The following is a 19,377-nucleotide window of genomic DNA, read 5'->3' as shown; positions in this document are numbered from 1 at the left end:
ATCTTTCTCCTCTAATTTAAGTATTGTGATTGTGTGTATTACACTGTACACTTTTATTTCTCCTTGTCTTTTTGTCATCAGTGTATTTATTATTCTCCAGTACTGTTGTTAGTAGTGTGCTGTTAATAACTTTGGGGGATAAAAACGCCCCAATCCAAAAGGTGGCGGTAATGCGCCTAAGAGCTGTCAACCGCCAATAAACAACAGAAGAAGAAATTGCAGCAGCAGTAGAAGAAGAAGGAGAAATTGCGCACTAAAACGAGCAGGTAATCAACATGCGATATTGTGGTTATGAGTGATCGTATTTTATTTTACCTCCGTATATCACTAACGTTTATGTTTATCTCACATGCTGATTGATTATGTTTTCATGTCCTCATTTCATGTGTGTTTGTCCACAACCTCGCTGCTGTTACATCTACGAATACGCTAGGCTAATGTTATCTAGCTAGCTTAGCAGGCTAAAAGTGTCTCAGGCACATATATATCCTCACTGACTTGTAACATTTAGTACGTAACTACGGTTCTCAGTTAAATTTGTTTTTTTTAAACAACAAAATGACGAACTACTATAACTTGGTAACTGGTAGATTAATGCCAGCTAACAACCGGCAGAAACAAGGCGTGTCCAGGCGTTGCCATGGCTTTGTCTTCATCAGAGAATAACCTTAATGTTTTTATCAATGACTTTACAGCAGTGTTACAAGTGATCCTCACTTGAATACACACTTGTTCTCACACAAGTAGTGATTAAAGTCAAGTTGCTATGTGTTACGTAAGTGTCAACCAGGTATAATATTAATAATAATGCACAAAGAAAAATAATTAGGGTTAAGGTGGAAAAAGCCTTCCTGAATAGTAAGGTTTTAGGCCTGTGCTGCCCTCATATGGTTAGGAAGGTTGTTCTACAAGTGTAGTGCAGCAGAGCACAAAGCCCCGTCCTCCATGGTGTGCAGCACTGGCAGGTCTGAGGCAGTGGGTGAAGGTGTGTGGCGCAATCAACTGTAGGAGTTGGTGGTCAGATTAGTGATTGATGAGGAAAGGGGGATTACTGGCCAGGAAAGGTGAAATAAGGTGTGAATGGGGGATGACTGAACCTGGCTGCAAGTTATATTGAGTTTTTAGTATGTTTGGTACACATAGCTTTGTATTTGTTTAGTTTGGGTAACCTAATAAATGGAGCGTACAGTTCATCATATATAACTGCATTTCACCTTGTTTTCTCTGATGCTGCTCTTATCATTGGGACGTGTTCTTGTGATATAGACAGGAGACATGTCAACTGGTGTCTCATTGTTAACTTTTGTGTTACTTGGTGTCATGTCTCAGCTTCTATTGTCTGTTCTTTACCCCCTTCAGAGTAAACGTGTCACAGTGAGCAGTCATCATGGCCAACCAGTCAATGGACATCATCTCAAAGGTCTTGGAGCAGACCGCCAAACTGGTAGAGGAGCAGGTCGATGCACAGTTGAGCAAAGTCAGTGAGATGGATGAAGACGATTTGGAGAGACTGAAGGAAAGGAGATTAGAGGCTCTGAAAAAAGCCCAGAAACAGAAACAGGTACGGGGGATTTTCTGCACCTCTTAACACACTCATACCCTGTTTACACCTGGCGTTACACATGCGAGTCAGGTGATCCGATCACAGGTGGACAGCGCTAAATCCAAGTGTAAATGAACACTAAGACACATTGTGATCCAATCACTCAAACCACCTGCCAAAGTTCTTGAAACATTTTTCTTAGGTCTTAGCTCTTTAGCCTGTACTAAAAACAAATCTGGTGCTTGTAATAACTGTGAGCGGGGCCCTTTGACCTTCTGGCGCAACAAAATCTGGACACAACTATGTATTACAAAACCTGCCAGATTTGTAATTTAAAGCTTAGGAAAAGTAACTAAATTTCACTCCTAGTGGGAACCCTGCACTAATTTATCAACTGACTCTCTGCACTGGGGTTTAAACACTGGGAATAGAAGTGTTTTTTTGTTATGTTACTAGAGTGGTTTTCTATTGTTAGTTTCAAATCAGCCAACAAAAAAACCTCTCATACTGCTTGAATGAAAGCCAGCCTTTCTTCTCTTTTGAAATGTATTGTTCTGTTGCTCATCTCCATTCTCTGTGTTTTTAAGGAGTATCTGTCTAAAGGCCATGGGGAATACAGAGAAGTTCCAAGTGAGAAAGACTTTTTCAGCGAGGTCAAGGAAAGCAAGAACGTTGTCTGCCATTTCTACAGAAGTTCCACCTTCAGGTAAACGCAGAAAATGTTTTGGTTTTAGCATCTCACATGGGAAAATGTAATGCTGTTCTGTCAATGATAGCAAAGTGAATATGTTGCTGTTTGGGACTATTGGTCGACGGAAACAGAAACGTTTTTCCATCCTCTATTCCTACATGTAGATGCAAGATCCTCGACAAACACTTGGCCATCTTGGCAAAGAAGCACGTTGAGACCAAATTCATCAAGCTGAATGTAGAAAAGGCCCCTTTTCTGACAGAGAGGCTGCGGATCAAGGTCATTCCCACGCTGGCTCTGCTGATAGACGGAAAGACAAAGGACTATGTGGTCGGATTCGCTGACATTGGAAACACAGACGAGTTTCCCACAGAGATGCTTGAGTGGAGGCTTGGCTGTGCAGAAGTTATTAACTACAGGTGAGACTCCCTTCTTCACGTCAATGCATCGTAGCTACAGAATCAGAGTAATGTGCTTATAAAAACAACCTTATTTTAAAATCTTTTCTTTCCTGTTCCAGTGGGAACCTGATGGAGCCTCCTACAATGACACAGAAGTCAGGCACAAAGTTCACAAAAGTGGAGAAGAAAACCATCAGAGGGCGAGCTTACGACTCTGATTCTGATTCTGGAGATGATTGAAAAATATGAAACAGCCGTGTGGTTTCTTCTCTCAGGGCTACCTCATGAAAAAGTCGGTAACGGACAGCCCGCTTTCTTTCTCCTGCTCTCTTCCTCAGTGACTTACCTATTCATCAATTTCCCCTAATTTAATTTACTAGATTTGAAAACAAGTTTATAAAAATCTGTTTTTGTTTCAGCCTTTCTTCAAAATGGGTGTGTAATGTTTTTGTATTTGAATAATTAAATAATGAAATATGTGCACTTCCAAGTGGGAAACCAACATGAAACATTACACAGCAAATAGTTGAGGATGATACTCTGAGCCACTGCAGCAACCATTTATCCACTCGTTTTTAGCTTTGCTGTTGATTTGTCTCTGTGTCGGTCTGATGATGTAATAGAAACCATGATGCATGTCAGTGCCAAGATCATTTAGCATCCAAATACATTTTTACACATTACATTTCCTTGTAGCAAGAGTTTGACTTAACCAATGCAGACTTAATAAAACTGTACAAAATGACTTTTTAAAAAGTGTTTCATTGATATAGTAATACTCTTTTGTAAAGTTTGGGTACTTGGGAGTGACTGCAGCCGATATATCCAGTTTCAGTGGTGAATATTGTCAGTGCACACATCTTTCAAGCTATATGCTTTCAATTAATAACACAGGCTTTGTTACAAATATATATTGTCAGGGTTCATTTCTCAGACTTTTGAAGTAACTTAGAGGTTCAGCATGTAACTATTTTACAGGCAGCAGTACTTCTATTGATGTGCAAAGATTTGAGTACCCCTTTAATATTGTATAGTTTGCATCATGTAGGATTTGGAAATCTTCATTTATATAAATAGTACACCCACACCAGTATCTTTAATCACTTGGGCTGATAAAACCTCAGATTAAAGATGGCTGACTGAACTCAATGAAAGAATGATACAATTAAAAAACTAAGTATGCTGCCTTAAAACATTTTTTTGAGTGTAACCTACAATGCAATACCAATGGAGAGGTTGCTCACAGCTGCATCATTCTAAAGTCAGTTAGGTTGCTTTTGCACTGAAGATGTGATGCATCAGTTCCTGTCCTATGTGAAATCAGGTGTGTGTGTGTGTGTGAAAGACATCTAACCTGGCTTCTGAAAGAGCTGACCTCAAAAAACAAGTAAAAAAGCTTTAATTCATGTTGAGGTTTTAATATAGAACATGAACATCCACATCTGACTGATGCCACAGCATCTAAGAAATCAGACGTGATTGCTATGGAAAACAGGATTTTACATGATATTTATGTACAGCTGAATTATTTGTTGGATTAGGAGCGGAGCTACGACTCAATAGCCTTGGGTTCTACAGGTTGGAGGAGTCGACGTACAATCAGCTCTCCTTTGGTGTTAATGTAGGTGTCTGCCATGTCCTCTTCAGCAGGGAGACCATAGGGAGTCTTCAGTGGCTGGATCCTGAATGAGCCCAGAGAGAAGGCAGAATTATAGAAAATGTCTCTTTAAAAGCCCTGATAATGTACAGACAGACACTGTTAAAAGATACTTTATAATGTTAATTTTTGCTGTATGTTATGATTTACTCTATTCATTTCATCTTACCTCACAAGGTGCTTGACAAATTTCAGCTGGTTATTGACAGCAGGTGTATTTTTGTGAATCACAGGAACATGTGACTAGACAGATAACAAAGAGAGCAAAGTCAGTGCTAGAAATTAAGAGGAGGATATTACAGGAAAAAATGTATTCAACGTTAAATATAAAAAACTACATTTGAATGTGTGTGAATGTGCTGACAACACATGAATGTGTTGTCAGCTTTGAGCAGAATGAAAGCCTTACTTTTTCCAGCCCCAGGTGTTTCACAGTCTCTTTCTCCCAGTACGGCCTTCGCTTCACACTTCTAACACGCGTCACTATGTGGAGTTTATGAGGTTGGTCTGGGTCACCACCATATTTCTCATGTTCTTGCGATCTCTGTGCGAAATGCTGTGAAGACAAACACAGAACTCCTGAACACTGACGGCAGACTGGATGAGTTGAAGTTATACTTTATCAGTGAGTGCACCCACACACACACACACACACACACACACACACACACACACACACACACACACACACACACACACACACACACACACACACACACACACACACACACACACACACACACACACACACACACACACACACACACACAAGTTCACACAGTAGACTATAACGCTTCATTACACACCCAGCAAGTAAACAGTGCTTCAATGATGGAATAAAATTGCATTGCTTCAGATACAAGAAATTTGATTAATCAAGACTAACATGATTTAAGGTCTTAAAACTAGATTTTGACACAGGGTCCTTTTACAAGATGGGGGAAACAGACCAGGTAATAATGCCAGAGTTGATATTGTATTTAGGAAGGATGCAAAATTTACAATAGCTCAAGATTTCGATAGATTACCATTGTTTTTTTGGCTGGTGAGTGAAGCAAATGGCTGGTGGTGGGTGCTAATTTTGTGCCCTGCTTGTATTGTAGTTGATAATGTGATAAGTGTTGCAAATTCCTAGACATATTCGCAATACATTTTTGTACAACCACTGGACACACAGTGAATCTGAGGCTTTTGGGGCCACAGGTGCAGTTGCCCATTTTGTCCATGTTGCTAATCCAGCTTTGATTATTACCTCTTCTGGGATTCTTGCTCTGGTAAACTTGCTGCGTGCTGACACAAACCAAGGACAAGGTGAAAGTGCAGCTTCTGTCAGGATCTGTAAAAACACACAAACAGTGATGACACATTGTTAAAAGTCCAGCGTGGTATTATAGCAAAGCTTTGACTACTGTAGAAGCATACAATGTCCTGTAAGCCTGGGCAATACAACACTAATGTGAACAACAGAAATGTGTCAACTATGTAGTTTACACCATGGTAGCTATCTCTTTATTATCTGGGTTTATTAGGGTGCTGTGGGTTGTTGCAAGTCAATAAGTAGGAGGACTTTATAGCAATACTGTTTTTTTTATATGATTGTTGTACTTGGTTTGTCATTTATTCATGTGATGTTTTTTTTTTCTCCACTAGTTGATTCTTGGTGAAGTCAGATTTTCAATTACTAGATTGAAATATTGTGATATCACTTGGGGTTGTGGGATTTTGATTTCTGTATTAAAAAAATAGTTGTATAAAACTTTTCTAGAGCTCTACCATACAATTATTTTCATTATTGTGTTTGGGTCTCGGAAAACAGTAAAACATGTGCATTATCATTCCCGAGAGCTTGATGTGATAAATTCAAACAGCAGTCCAAATACATTCACTCCTGTGGATGTCAAGACGAGGAAACAGAAAAATCCTGACATTTGGCCAGCTGAAATCATCAACAAGTTTGACATAGATGCTTCAAAAAAAGACTCATTATCAAAATAGTTGCTGATCATTTGTTTTCAGCTGCAAACAGAGAGTATGTTACATTGACTGAGTAAGGATGAGTCTGTATTAAACATTAGTGCATGTATGTAAAGTGCAGTATGAATGTGTCCTACCAATAACAGGGGGTAATGGATCTTCAAGTACATTACAACATACATAAGTCTGAATCTGACTGGACAGTTAGTGTTGTCTTTACCTTGACTGATGAAGAGCTCACACTGCGACACAGCCCCGACATGTTTTATTAGAGATCCTCTACAGCTGCACACGCCAAGGTTACAGCCCCGAAGAGCGGAGAGAAATGAGCGTACGGTTCAAACGTAACTAAAGGCTATGAATATAAAACACGACTAAAAATATATACTCATAACATATTTAATAAACTCAGAGGTTCATTAAACCATTAGCTGATATATGAAGCTCAATATTAATCGTTCACGTTGAAGTCATGACAACCTGCTTTTCACCGGAAGTGCCGTTGAGTTGAAACCGCGCCGACGTGACACATGTTTCTTCAATAAGGTTCCTACAGTCACTCTTTTAAAACTTTATGTTAAATTTAAAACATACCATTACAATATTTACAGTGTTTAAGATGCAATTAAAATGTGTGTAATTTATCACTGTGTTGTTTTTTAAAGTTTACACATCTTACCCTCACGCGACCATTATACAGCTGTTACGTTTCCTTCGGGAGTTATTTTTGTGGCGTACTCAGCCACTTACATTGATTGGGGAAAATACACCGTTTCCTACCGTTTACTTCCCTGTCACTAGTTAGACATGAATGTATTGTTAGTTTTCTAGGAGCCATTTAAAAAAAGTGGGAGAAAGTGAAACATGTCTCAGAACCACGTGTCAGGGATGGAGACCTCCGCAGTCTCTGTCCTGAAACGGGCAGTGGAGTTGGACCAGAGCGGCCGCTTCCAGGAGTCTCTAGTGTGCTACCAGGAGGGTATCCAGCTGCTCATAGACGTGCTAAAAGGTATCTTATAAGCAGATCTATAATTGATTAAGCAGTAGCAATTATTCAGTTATGGATCATCATGTTTTGTCTTGTTTCTTTCTCTCCTGTCAACAGCTGTGAAAGATGACTCCAAGAGAGGGCACTACAGGGACAAGATAAAGGGCTACATGGACAGAGCAGAGCAAATCAAAGTTCATGTGAACCAGATGAAAGAAGGTACTTATCACAAGCACTCAAAGGTGGATGATCAACTCGAGAAAAATGGGCAACTAAGCCTGAAAAGAGTAGTGAGCTGTGGGGTTAAAAAGTCAGTGACTGTGTTATTTAGTTCAACACACATTAAAGTTAGGAATATATACCATATTAATGTTGTGTCTCCTTTTATGTCTGTCTTATAAGGTAATTCTGCAGAACCCAAGCAAATGTTCAATTAATAATTCCCACACAATGAATATGGGGCTTTTAAGGCCTCTGAGGGATTTGGGCAGGGGGTTGGGGAGTTGACTGGTTTGCCTGGCTGGTAATCCACCTTTGGCCCCAGTTGGTCTGTGTAGCAAGACCTTTGCTGTACTTTGATTTGATTACAAAATGGTGGTAAGATGCACCATATAAGGCAATGGAGAGCCTGTACAGACAGAGGAATAAACCATCAACCCTTTTATCATGAGAGGGAATGTGTTTGTTTGTTAGTATGTTGAATACTTTTATTTGTAACAGTTACAACAGTTACATTCATAGTAGTGATCCTTTTTCTACATCAATATTTCTGTGTAAAAAACAAACAACTCATCATTTTTGGAGAACTGATCTGTGTACCTTTTCAGATGGGAAGTACCATGAGCAAATAAGAATAGTAGAGGATGCCACTGGTCACAGCTATGAGGCTATGTTCAAACCGTACATCAGCAGCGCACTCACAGAGGTCTGGGTGGATGACCCATACATACGACACACTCACCAGGTAAGATCTTCTTTATCATTCAGGCTGCTTTAATACCCAACCTTGAGGTCTTGAAGAGGGTCAAAATCTATTTTTAAGACCATAATTGCGGCTGATCTTGCTTCCATGCTGCATATTCATGAATTAATTTGTATTTAATCAAATTATTATACAGCACTGATTTGGCATCAAAACATTTATTAATCATATACACCAAATTGTTCTTAAGTTTGTTTTTCCTTTTATTTCATTGCATATACAGTATTTCATCTTTTTGCCTCCACATTGAAATGCCATCTTATATTATGAATTTGTATTACAAGTTGCTCTGACTTGGAAATATGAATTGTCAGCATTAAAAAGAAAAAAGTTGTATAAACAAACTGACTTCTTCTTCAACAAAAGCCAATAACAGAATCTTTTGATTAATTACAAAGACAAAAAGTTTGGTTAAGTAAGCAATCAACTGGACATTAAGTCAAGTCATCATTTTAAGTTACCATCAAGGATTCATGATTATAATTTTTGAATTGGCTCTGAATGTATTAACTAGATAATACTGTATGAGCCGACCCCATTGAGTTGATGCCATGAAACGTAGTTTTTCTCAACTCTTACCTTTTTTACTATACACTGTAACCTTTTTGTTTTCAGTGGCCAGACTACCGTCGTGTTAACATTGAAAGCAATGGAAACAAAATGCTACTGCTCGCTGTCTGAAAACAATGAAAGAATGTTAACATCAACATAAAACTTTACTCTAACATGCTGAACATATCATTCTCTCTGCTACAGTTGTACAACTTCCTGCGGTTCTGTGAGATGCTGCTCAAAGCGTCCTGCAAAGTGAAAAGGATCCATCTCCTCACCTCACAGGATGAAGTAGGTTATGTCACTAATAAGGTCACATGTATGCATAGCAGCCATAGCAGTCTGTTGTCTCTATGTTTATGCTGTTTTGTTTCATTGCCATTCGTCCTATCCAGCAGGCGGATAGCAGCCAGCAGAGCAGCGCTCTGGCTGAGATTAAAGAGAGTCTCAGAGCACAGGGAGTGACTCTGGATCTGCAGTACTCCTCCACCATCCATGACAGGGAGATCAGGTACATGAGGATTCCATACTAGTTCTAATTAAGCCTCATCACATTTGAGATTTGTGATCAGCACGTCACTCCACATGGTTTCATTTTGTGGCAGAAGTCTGAAATTAACATACTTTTAGGTTTGACAATGGCTGGATCATCAAGATAGGAAGAGGGCTGGATTACTTCAAGAGACCTAAAGTGAGACTTCATCCTTCATACTTGCATGTTATATACTTGTATATATGAATATATAGTATATGTACATATACTTAATATTTGTCCCATTATTGCTGCTCTACTAATGGAGAGTTGTTTACTTCTGTTTGTAAGACATGTTCATTTTGTCCCACAGGGCAGATTCTCCATTGGTTATTGTGACTATGACCTCAGGCAGTGCCAGGAGACCACCGTAGACATTTTTCACACAAAACACACAAAAACTCTATGAGATTCCCCTTTTTATCTACCTTTTGTGACTTCATTTACTTACCTGCCACAAACACACATATCTGCTGCTGCTGAAGTTGCCTTAACATACAGGAATATGTGATGACCATTGTAACAATAATAGAACTGACCAATTTCAGTTACAGTTTTTACAATTTTACAGTGTGCCTTTAGTCATACTGGTATGTCTTTAATTCAGCCATTTGTGTGATGAAATATTCAATATTTATGAAATGTATTAATTGGAAAGTATTTCATTTGTATATGTAGATGATGCTTTCAAGTGGTGTTTTATATGACTAAATGGGTGGTTTATGGGTCTGTTATCTACAGATTAAGGTGTTTTACTGTCATCTGGTAGAAAATAAATTAAAACTATATTAAAAGTGCTTTTATAATATCTTCAGACCTCTTTGTGTTTTATCATTTAATTTTCACCACTGCTTGAGATCGTCCAGTTACTTACAGCATATTTGTTGCAATATAAGTATATTCAAATTTAAATTCTTATAAAATACAGTGTTAAAAATTAATAACTGTTATGCTTAAGTAACTATGTCCAGTACAATTCTGATGTAGCCTACTTTATTATTTCCCAGTGATGGGTTTTCTACATTTCAGAGGGAAATACTGTATTGTATCTGTCAGACATGAGGGGTTACTGTGCAGATTAAATCTATTGCAGATTGCAGCTATATCAGGTATATACAGCCATTATTTTTATGCAATTCCTTTGAATTTCTGCTGCTGGCTTGCAGCACACAGTTTCTAAACTGGTGGTTAAAAGTGTAGTTAATACATTAACATATAACATTCCTGAGTTTGCATGAAGAGCGCAGACAGTGGCATGTAGTTAATGGTTAATATGAGAGTCATATCTATGTAAAATAACATAATAAAAACTGGCACTTCCTCTGGGGTTTAGATATTGGTAAATAACCGACTATACTCCTGCTTACAGGGATGCATCTAATATTAGCCCAATTAAAATTTCATGAGAAAAATATTTTCTCCATTAAAAAAAAAAAAAAGAAACGGGAAAGAATATTTCCTTCATTAGATTTTCATGGGGAATTGAATGAATTATAACCAACATGAGTTCAAACAACGCTGTGATCGGATTATCTATCGGCCTTAATCTCGATATGCTCAGTCCTCATCTGCATGGGCTCTGAGAGGAAGAAATTATAATCCATCAGAATACCACATGAACCAGAGATGACCGTAACTGTCACACGTCAGAACCTAAGATCTCCTCGAGCTGAAGAGGGTGAGGATCACAATGCAAAAGACACTCAATGCTGTAAACAGAGAGTATATTTCAATATGTACAAACAGCCTTCCTGTAGGATCAGCTGTAAACACAACATTGCCCTTTGTGTGTAGATTACAGACAATAAATCCATGAATGGAGGAAAAAAGGGAAACCACATCCCAGACTCTTATGTCACAGCGGCCTGTTAACATACTGCATGTGGTTTGTAGCATGTAATCCAGATGTCACCGGCTGGGTTTATATTCTGGTGGAGGAGATAAGGATTTGTGTAATGAGGAGCCTCATCAGAGAATCTGTTCTGCCACACATTCAGACAAAAATGTGGATGCAAAGGTTTGTTTTCCACTTCCTGCCCTCCCTCTCACAGATTGTAGCCCAGTGGCCTAGATAGTGCTTCCATCTCTGAATCCTGTTCTGTGTGAATGTTCACAGAGTGGGATTCACTGCTGCAACACCGGAATCATGTTACTGATTGTAAAGAGTGTATGTGGGAGCTGTCTCTCATGAGTCATTTTTTGTTGTTAAAATTTGAATGATAGTGGGCAATCATTTCGATTTTATAGATGCAAAAAATACCTGACTAGTAATGTGTGGGCATGCAAATACCTATTCGGTACTACCTTCTATGATGCCCATGTCCATAATGCAATATCAGCATGATTATAATGTGTTATAATCTGCTAATAGTACTGTATAATTGTAGTTATAATCACTCATAAATATTCATAATCCTTTATAACAATAATCATGACACAAAGTATTTCATGAGTTTTAAGCTCAAGTATGATAATACTTGATAATTGCTGGTCACTCGCAGACAATTGCAAGGATCATAGTGCACTATAATTCTCATAGTTGTAACACATTGTAATCTGAAAAGTGTTTTTAAGTGCCACTTTTGTTGATCAAACGTTTACAAAAAAGTAAAATATACAACTATTGGAAAAGGGGAAATTGTTACAGTTATTTAAATCAGTTATGTTCAGAGTGAGTTTTCTGGGGAAACATTACATTAATGGAGTTCTCAATTTTTTGTGCTGTTCTTGCATAGATTTAATACTATTTTTGTTTAACATTACTTCACTCAAACAATGTCAATTTACAGTGATATATATCAGCTTGTAATCTATTATATCTGCCTCATTACTTCCTCACTCTGATGACCACATAGAGTAATTTATAATCACATTATAATGCATTGTAAAATGATTCAAATGTATCACAACTATGAGAATTGTAATACACATAATATTTGCAAAATCATGTCAGTGAGTGATTGGATATTATGAAGTATTATGATACCTGACTTTACAAGTCAATATAAAATGTGTTATAATGTGTTATGATTATTGATATGAAGCACTATGAATATTTATGAGTGCGTCTATCTGTAATTATCCAGTGCTGTAAGCACATTTTAACACATCATAAGCGTGTTTATAGACTTATTATAGACACAGGCATCATTGAAAGTGTTACACACACACACACACACATGCCTGGTATATTTGGATTTGAATACTGCATTTCACTAGGACTAGATTGATGTTTTTTAAATTTAAACTTTTACTCCTAAACACACACACACACACACACACACACACACACACACACACACATATATATATACATACTCACACACACATAAACTCCCCTCTGTGATCAGCCAGCGTGGTGGGGGGCAGGGGGGTGTAAGAAACCTGGTGTAATGTGTAAACAGTTCCATGAGCCGTAATTCCTGTGTGCTTGTCCTCTTTCCAACTGGAGCTTTATTTTTTTCCCTCTACTCTCATTTCTGGGCCTAAAATCAGGTTAGCGTTTTATAAGGAGCTTAGCGCAGAGGGCCACAGTGTGCCACTAATGTAATAGAGTATCTCTCTCTCTCTCTCTCACTTGCTCTGTCGCTCTGTCACTCTCTCTCTCTCTCTCTCCCTCTCTCTCTCCCTCTCTCTCATTATATTCTGTCCTCTTTTCTCTTTGTGCATTTGCTTACCCTGCCATGGAGTGACCTTCTCTCTCTCTTTCTCTCTCTTTTTCTCTTTCTCCCTGCCTGGTTTTCTCTCTCCTCCTTCCACTCCCCTTACTTCTTTCCTTTTCTACCTCCCCCCCTCGTCTGCAGATGTGGACGATACAAGCCTGAGGTTTAGGACAGTGACAAGACAACTCAGTGTAGAAAGGGGGACGCAGAGAAGCAGAGGCCACAGACAGCAGGTAAGATCATTCATTTTTGTGCTGGATATTGTGTTAATGTTTGTATTTGACATGTTTTCACACTGAGATGGAGGAGTACTTTTCCCTCTGAATGTCAGGTGAATTTTGTGCTGCAGTGCGTGACATGGAAAGTTTATGATCAAACTGTTGTTGTGGATTATAGTGCATTGAAATCTTACAAGGATCTCTCTGCAATGTCAATAATCCACAGGATTATCCTCTGATTCTGTTGGGACTATAGTTTGGGTCACAGGATGGCAAGACTCTGAGGAATAGCCTGATTCATGAGCGCTTTAGTTTTGTACAGGGTTATGGTCGTAATACCAAAAGCAGGAGATTGATTTGTTGCAGGAAAAAAAGGTTCAGATGTGTTAATGAAATAGGAAATATTACATTAAACTTTTTTTACTGGACATTCATTTGCCCATTCTTATGCCCGTGTCCTTTTCAGCAGAACATGCTAGTAGTCTGACAGCCATCTGTGATATGGGAGGGGCAGCGTGGACTTTGCATGTTTATCTGTAACCTGACACATCTTGTCTTATCAGGCACCTGTGTAGTGCAGGATCACACTATGCTGACATCAGTTCCTAGGTTACCCAGACAGAATTGTATGGTACACTGAAAATGGTGTGTACATATTTAAAATAGTAATAAAAACAAAAACATAAAAGTCTTTTAAACAAATGTTAACAAGCACACTGTAGTGAATCTTGCATTCAGTAACATATCAACCCAGTCTGGGTGTTTGTAAGGCAAGTGTTGCATAAGCTGCCTGAGAGCAAGATTTGAGCTTTTGCTTTGTTCACAAAATACATTATCCAGGGTGCAGTGTTTTAAGATACTGTGTTATTTATGTATGCCCTTGGGAGTACTGTATTTAATGTGTCTTATATATAGTCCCCTTTTAAAAGCTGTTTGTTGATCATAAGGACTTTTTTACCACTCCCCACCCAGCTGTTGTAAAGGTTTGCTCTGTTACTGATAATGCCAATAAACCTTTGAACCTCAAGTCCAGCGTCACATCTTCAGGCAATCACACCCGTGTATTGTGTGCATATGTGAGCACTTGTCACTGGTGCATTCACACCACATTAGCTGCCTTCCAGCATATGACTACAGCCTCTAAAACCTGTTTGCCTGAGGTCTGTACAGTCACAATTGCTTCTCATTATCAGGTCCTCTCTTTACTCTTTCCTGCCATCTGTTCTGCGCTTCTTGTAGGTATCAGGCTAATGGAGTCTTTCTCTCGAGATACAGAAGGAAGCACGGAGGACATTCCAGGTGAGATTGTCCATCATGTAGTTATACGTAAGAGAATTATGGTGAAAAGAAAGCAAGTCTTTGATTTAAAAAAATAACTATCAAAATGAGGTACATTGTCAACATAACAAGAGCATGGACCATTTGCTGTCAATGATTGATCGATCATAAACTACAGCACATCCATTTGATGTGATAATTAAATAAAGATCATCAGGGAGTATGCACAATGTAGAGAGATTATATTATAGAGAGCTCTATGCATGTGTGAGCCGTTGTGACCTGGATCCATCTCCATCTCAATCTCTGTCAGAACGTAAAAAGTCCAAGCTGAAGTCTCTAAAATCTCGTCTCTTCGGGAGGAGCAAGAGAGCAGACAGTGTAGATGAAAAATACAAACTCAGCCAGTCGACCAGTGATATCACTCCAGGAAAGGGACTTGGATCAGATGAAGATTTGGCGTGAGTGATAAATGATCTTGTGCAATGCATGTCGTTTTCACAGCTCAATTTTTGTTCTGATTTCAAGTCTGTACCTTCACCACTCCTCTGTTTTTCTCTGTTGCTACCTCAGATGCTCCCAAGGAATGATGGGATCCCGGGCACTTTCCCATGACAGTATCTTTTTGGCAGATCTAGTCCTTTCAGACGCTGAGCCAGCCAGGGTCTTATCCCAGGAGAATGTTCATAGCAAGATCAAAGATTTGCAGGTAACCCTTCATTCAAGACTCATTCAAGGGTAGTCTTTATCACTGTTGCTCTTTTAAGAACACAAAGCTATGCTCTGATATGACAGATGAAGCTTCAGCAGCAGAAGATGCATTTGGGGCCACCACCTCCAGTTGTGCCAGTCAGACGTCCAGAAGAGCTATGCAGCCACTCAGAGGATGATGGTCTTCCTCACAGCCCTTCTGAAATCTCAGGATGTGACATTACAACTGGGGGAGCCCTGAGCATGGTGATTTACTGATCAGTTTGAGTTTGCATGAGGAAGATTTTAGGTTTTTATGATTTGAGATTCAAATTGAGATTTGGTTTAGTTTAGGGTACGAGTTAAGTTTTTATGAGCCTTTGTGTGTGGCTTTTATTTGCAGTCATATGATTTTGTTTTGCCTTTCTTCTCAGCCCATATCCCAGCCATCTTGTCGTCCACTTTCGCCCATCCTCAAACCTGTATCTACCAAATCAGTGCCTCCGAATCCATCCCATACCTTCCCTCTTTCTGTTCCCTCTAATCCCTCTCCTGCTGCTGTTGAGCCCCCGTTGGACTTCAGTTCTCCAGTTCAGTTTACTCCCTGCCTGGACACGTCTGCCGCACGCCACCGAATGTCTATCAAGCCTAGGAACCAGAGGGCCAGCACCAAGAAGAGGATCACTGCAGTGAGTTACCTGTTTTGCCATCTTACACAGTACACTATTTGTAAAGACACCTACTGCATTTCGCTTACATGCTTTCTCTGTCTTTTTTGGCAGCATGATTCTAATTTACACACGGTGAACAATATTGACCACCATGAGTCTGAGAAAGAAGAAGAGCAACAGTTTACTGCAGTAGAGGAGGTGACATTGGAAAAAGAACAAGGAAGGGACAACACCCCTATGACATCTCAACAACTTCCTTCAAAAACCCCAGAACTAGTGTCGATCACATCAGAGGCAGCACCCAAATCATCCAGTCTTCCTTTTTCCCAACAGGACCCAGTTCTTCCTGGGAGATCACCCTCTATATCCTCCCAGATACTTAGAGTTAAGCCTCCTAGACATGGAGATATAATGCAGAGTGAACGGCCACACTCATCCTTCATACCGTCAGAACTGAAGGAAAAGAGAGAGGGCCTGGAAGAGTTTGAAATACAGGTCATGTCCTATGACAAGAGGAATAGTCTAACCAAGGCTGATATAAACTCTAAAGAAGTCTCCTCTGACCAACTCTCTACTGGCTTTGGCTCAGTGGTGGCACCCAGGTCTCCTTCTGTTTATCAACAGGTTCAAAGTGAACCAGAGAACATAATAGGAATAAAGCGACCTACCCCAGGATCTGGATCCTTCAAATTCCCTATTGCCACTGCCAAAAGCCGAGATAGTGAGAGACCCCGATCAGGCAGTTTTGTGCTGGAGCAGGTGGGGGCCTGGAAGAAGACTGGAGGGGGATCAGAGGATACAGCCCCTCCAAGCATGAAGGAAAGAGAGGAACGTAAAGACTTCCAACCAAGAGGGGGCCCCATTGCTGTGGGAAGACTGAGACAAGAGGGAGCTCCACACAAAAGCTCAGTTCTTCCATGGGACAGGGGGGACAGTCTGAAAAAAGTGGAATCAGTGACACCACCTAAAAATGTAACCACAGATGCAGGCGTTTTAGAGGGGGAAGAGATGGAGAGCAGTCAGGAGTTGGTGGAAGAGGCAGTAGAAGCAAAGGAGTTCCAGGAAGAAGAAAGAAAGACGACATTTGGTGTTAAACTGCGCTCCACATCTCAGTCCATGAGAGTTAGGTCTGACGCCCCTTCCAACCATCATTCAAAGCCACTGTCATGTGAGCAGCAACGTGACAAACAAAAAACACAGGAAATAAGTGATAATGCCGACAACATGTCTAAAACATTGCCTACATCCACCTCTGGAGACCTCAGGGCGACAGGTGAGTGCGAATTTTACCTTTTTAATTAAACAAAGGTCTTTTTTTACTCCATATTGTGCTACTATTCAAAGTCTGAAATTACAACTCACAGCTGTCTTTTCAGTTCCTTATAAGGTTAAAAGATAATGCTATGTCAGTGAAAGGAGATTTCACATAGTAAATAATCACTGTAGCGTTGATAAGATTTTTACTGATCACAGGGAACCTTTGCACTCATTAAAATGCCACCCATGCTAAGTTTAACAGTGCTGCCAAGTGTGTCTAACAGACTTCTGTCACTCCTTAGAGCCATCCCCCTCTGGCTTCTCCCTTCCTGTCAAGAATAACCCTCCATCTAGTGATGATTCTCACACCATACGTACAGAAGTCCAAACATGCTCCAAAGAAGTAGAAGCTGCCCTCTGCGCCTCTCAGGAGCCCCAGCCAGCCCCTCAAACTGCTTCATCTGAGGTGTCCTGGATGAGCCTGGCGATGGAAAAGACCAGAAGCATCCAACAGCTTTTCACTAGTAGATTTCCCAGAGACTTTACAGGCGGGCAGCCCGTGCCTCGACCACAAGTGCAAGTACAGCCAACAAATCAAACAGAGACATCGACCGAGTCACAAATACAGACACAGACCGTAAAATTACAACAAAGTACAGCACCTCTGCTGGCTGCACAGCAGCCATTAACTGATACAGTCAAAGCAGAACCAGTCCAAATTAGAGGCCAACCACTAATTTTCAAATCATCAATTATGCCAACTATGCAAGAAAAGTCGTCAACAACGTTTCCTGTTCAGTCAAACACCTCTAAAGAGCAGCAAATGTCAAAACAAATCAATGAACACCAACTACACTCAATTACAGCTCAGCCTGTGTCACACTCTGTGACTCATTCAGCTGTGCAGACAAACCTATGGACAACCCAGTCTCCTTTGCGCTCTTCTCCACAAACAGTCACCACATCTCAATTTGCACAAATGAGTGCCACCCAAACGTCATATCTTCCCTCAGATCAGCAGCAACCCCCGTGGAGCAATCGAGGTCTCCAGCCCTCCAACCAGCCCAAATCTACAACGTCCGCTCCGACCTCAGTTTCTACCACCTCAACAGCCGCAGCTCCATCTCTACTGTCTGCCTTGGGAAGAGGGGAAAAACCAGTAATTGTGCTGGAGAAAGAGAGCCCACCACTGCAAGAGAAGCAGACAGTTTGGGATGGGTTAATAAGGGGTGACAAGGCTGCTTTTTTGGAGAAACGAGCACAGTGGACCACTCTTCCTGAAACCAAGGGGGTTTGTGGTACTTCTTTATAGCTGTCTTTCTGTGACTGTGAATTGATTACAGGATAATTCTGGTGATGATGACATTTTTCTGATTAAAAAATCCCTTCATTCCTTGTATGTGGCTCTCAACACCAAACCCATTAATTCCTACTAAAGATGTGATCTTAAAAATTGGGTTAGGTATTTCCTAAAAAGCAGGGCACTTTAGTTTTTTTGTAAATGTTACTCAAACAGGACTACATAGTGTTTTTGTTGGGACTACTGTGTGTGCTAGTGAGTATTTATGACAGCAGGAAAGTGTATGAATGACTTAATTTAAATAAACTGCAGTGCCAATATTCTTTGTAATGAAGGAACATGGTATGACTCACTAATGTTTTTTTAATCTCTTTGGCACTGAGGAACGATATGTCAGGCTTTGGCTACACAGGCAATACTCGTTAGTAGGATCAATTAATTGTCTTGGTCTTTTCACAGGATTTTGTTGAGTGAAATATATAGTATATCATCAGATTTATCCTTTAACTACTAGACTGATAATTTACCTGAGCAGATGATCTAACTCGGACTGTTTTTCTCAGGTGGAAGTGAGGAAAACTCAAGCAGAAATGCAGACATCAGGTGAATCCCCTGCCTCAGTGAAAACCACACTTATAAGCAAAGACACAAAACTGGAGGGAAGACAAGGAGTGAACCTTGCAGGTGTGTTGACTCATGAATTATGAATGAGAACTGTATAAATACTGAATTGGTATTTAGTATCTCCAGATGCAGCAACATGACACAGGGTTTCTTTTTTCAGAGTCAAGCCCCACCAAAGTTCCAGACAGGCCTCGTGAGGACAAATGGTCCCGCAAAAATTTGGGGCCATCTTCATCACCCTCGTCATCACCTACACTTCCATCAACATTGCAGTCTATGTCAGAGAGTGGCCAGCCGTCCTGGATGGAACTGGCCAAAAGGAAGTCAATGGCTTGGAGTGATAAGACCATGGACTAA

At 40.0% G+C, this 19,377-nt stretch overlaps 4 protein-coding genes across 5 annotated transcripts; 3 read left to right on the top strand and 1 right to left on the bottom strand.

Moving 5' to 3' along the window:
* The first annotated feature begins 1,360 nt into the window (after positions 1-1,360).
* Positions 1,361-3,380, top strand: txndc9 (thioredoxin domain containing 9). The gene is made up of 4 exons (XM_053328971.1): positions 1,361-1,561; positions 2,131-2,249; positions 2,399-2,653; positions 2,755-3,380. Exons 1-4 carry the CDS (start codon positions 1,388-1,390, stop codon positions 2,873-2,875), a joined length of 669 nt encoding a protein of 222 aa, XP_053184946.1. The 5' UTR covers positions 1,361-1,387; the 3' UTR covers positions 2,876-3,380.
* A 651-nt stretch (positions 3,381-4,031) lies between these two features.
* On the bottom strand, positions 4,032-6,754 carry mrpl30 (mitochondrial ribosomal protein L30). The gene is made up of 5 exons (XM_053328972.1): positions 6,487-6,754; positions 5,545-5,628; positions 4,702-4,848; positions 4,462-4,535; positions 4,032-4,317 (listed from the first exon to the last, which is right to left on the bottom strand). The coding sequence occupies exons 1-5, from the start codon at positions 6,526-6,528 to the stop codon at positions 4,185-4,187; spliced, it is 480 nt and encodes a 159-aa protein (XP_053184947.1). The 5' UTR covers positions 6,529-6,754; the 3' UTR covers positions 4,032-4,184.
* A 277-nt stretch (positions 6,755-7,031) lies between these two features.
* Positions 7,032-9,922, top strand: mitd1 (MIT, microtubule interacting and transport, domain containing 1). Of its 2 annotated transcripts, none has more exons than XM_053328969.1 (7): positions 7,032-7,275; positions 7,372-7,473; positions 8,082-8,218; positions 8,993-9,079; positions 9,187-9,299; positions 9,419-9,479; positions 9,634-9,922. In XM_053328969.1, exons 1-7 carry the CDS (start codon positions 7,131-7,133, stop codon positions 9,727-9,729), a joined length of 741 nt encoding a protein of 246 aa, XP_053184944.1. In that variant the 5' UTR covers positions 7,032-7,130; the 3' UTR covers positions 9,730-9,922. The 2 variants fall into 2 exon arrangements, with proteins under 2 accessions (XP_053184944.1, XP_053184943.1); XM_053328968.1 differs by having other exon boundaries at positions 9,184-9,299.
* Positions 9,923-14,450: 4,528 nt separating this feature from the next.
* Positions 14,451-19,377, top strand: cracdla (cracd like a). Its single transcript, XM_053328270.1, has 10 exons — positions 14,451-14,499; positions 14,792-14,939; positions 15,052-15,187; positions 15,274-15,435; positions 15,603-15,857; positions 15,951-17,112; positions 17,399-17,749; positions 18,110-18,387; positions 18,960-19,080; positions 19,181-19,377. The coding sequence occupies exons 1-10, from the start codon at positions 14,451-14,453 to the stop codon at positions 19,375-19,377; spliced, it is 2,859 nt and encodes a 952-aa protein (XP_053184245.1).

The sequence above is a fragment of the Scomber japonicus genome, chromosome 11 (genome assembly GCF_027409825.1).
Source record: "Scomber japonicus isolate fScoJap1 chromosome 11, fScoJap1.pri, whole genome shotgun sequence".
NCBI lineage: Eukaryota > Metazoa > Chordata > Actinopteri > Scombriformes > Scombridae > Scomber > Scomber japonicus.
This window is presented reverse-complemented; position numbering and strand designations above follow the sequence as displayed.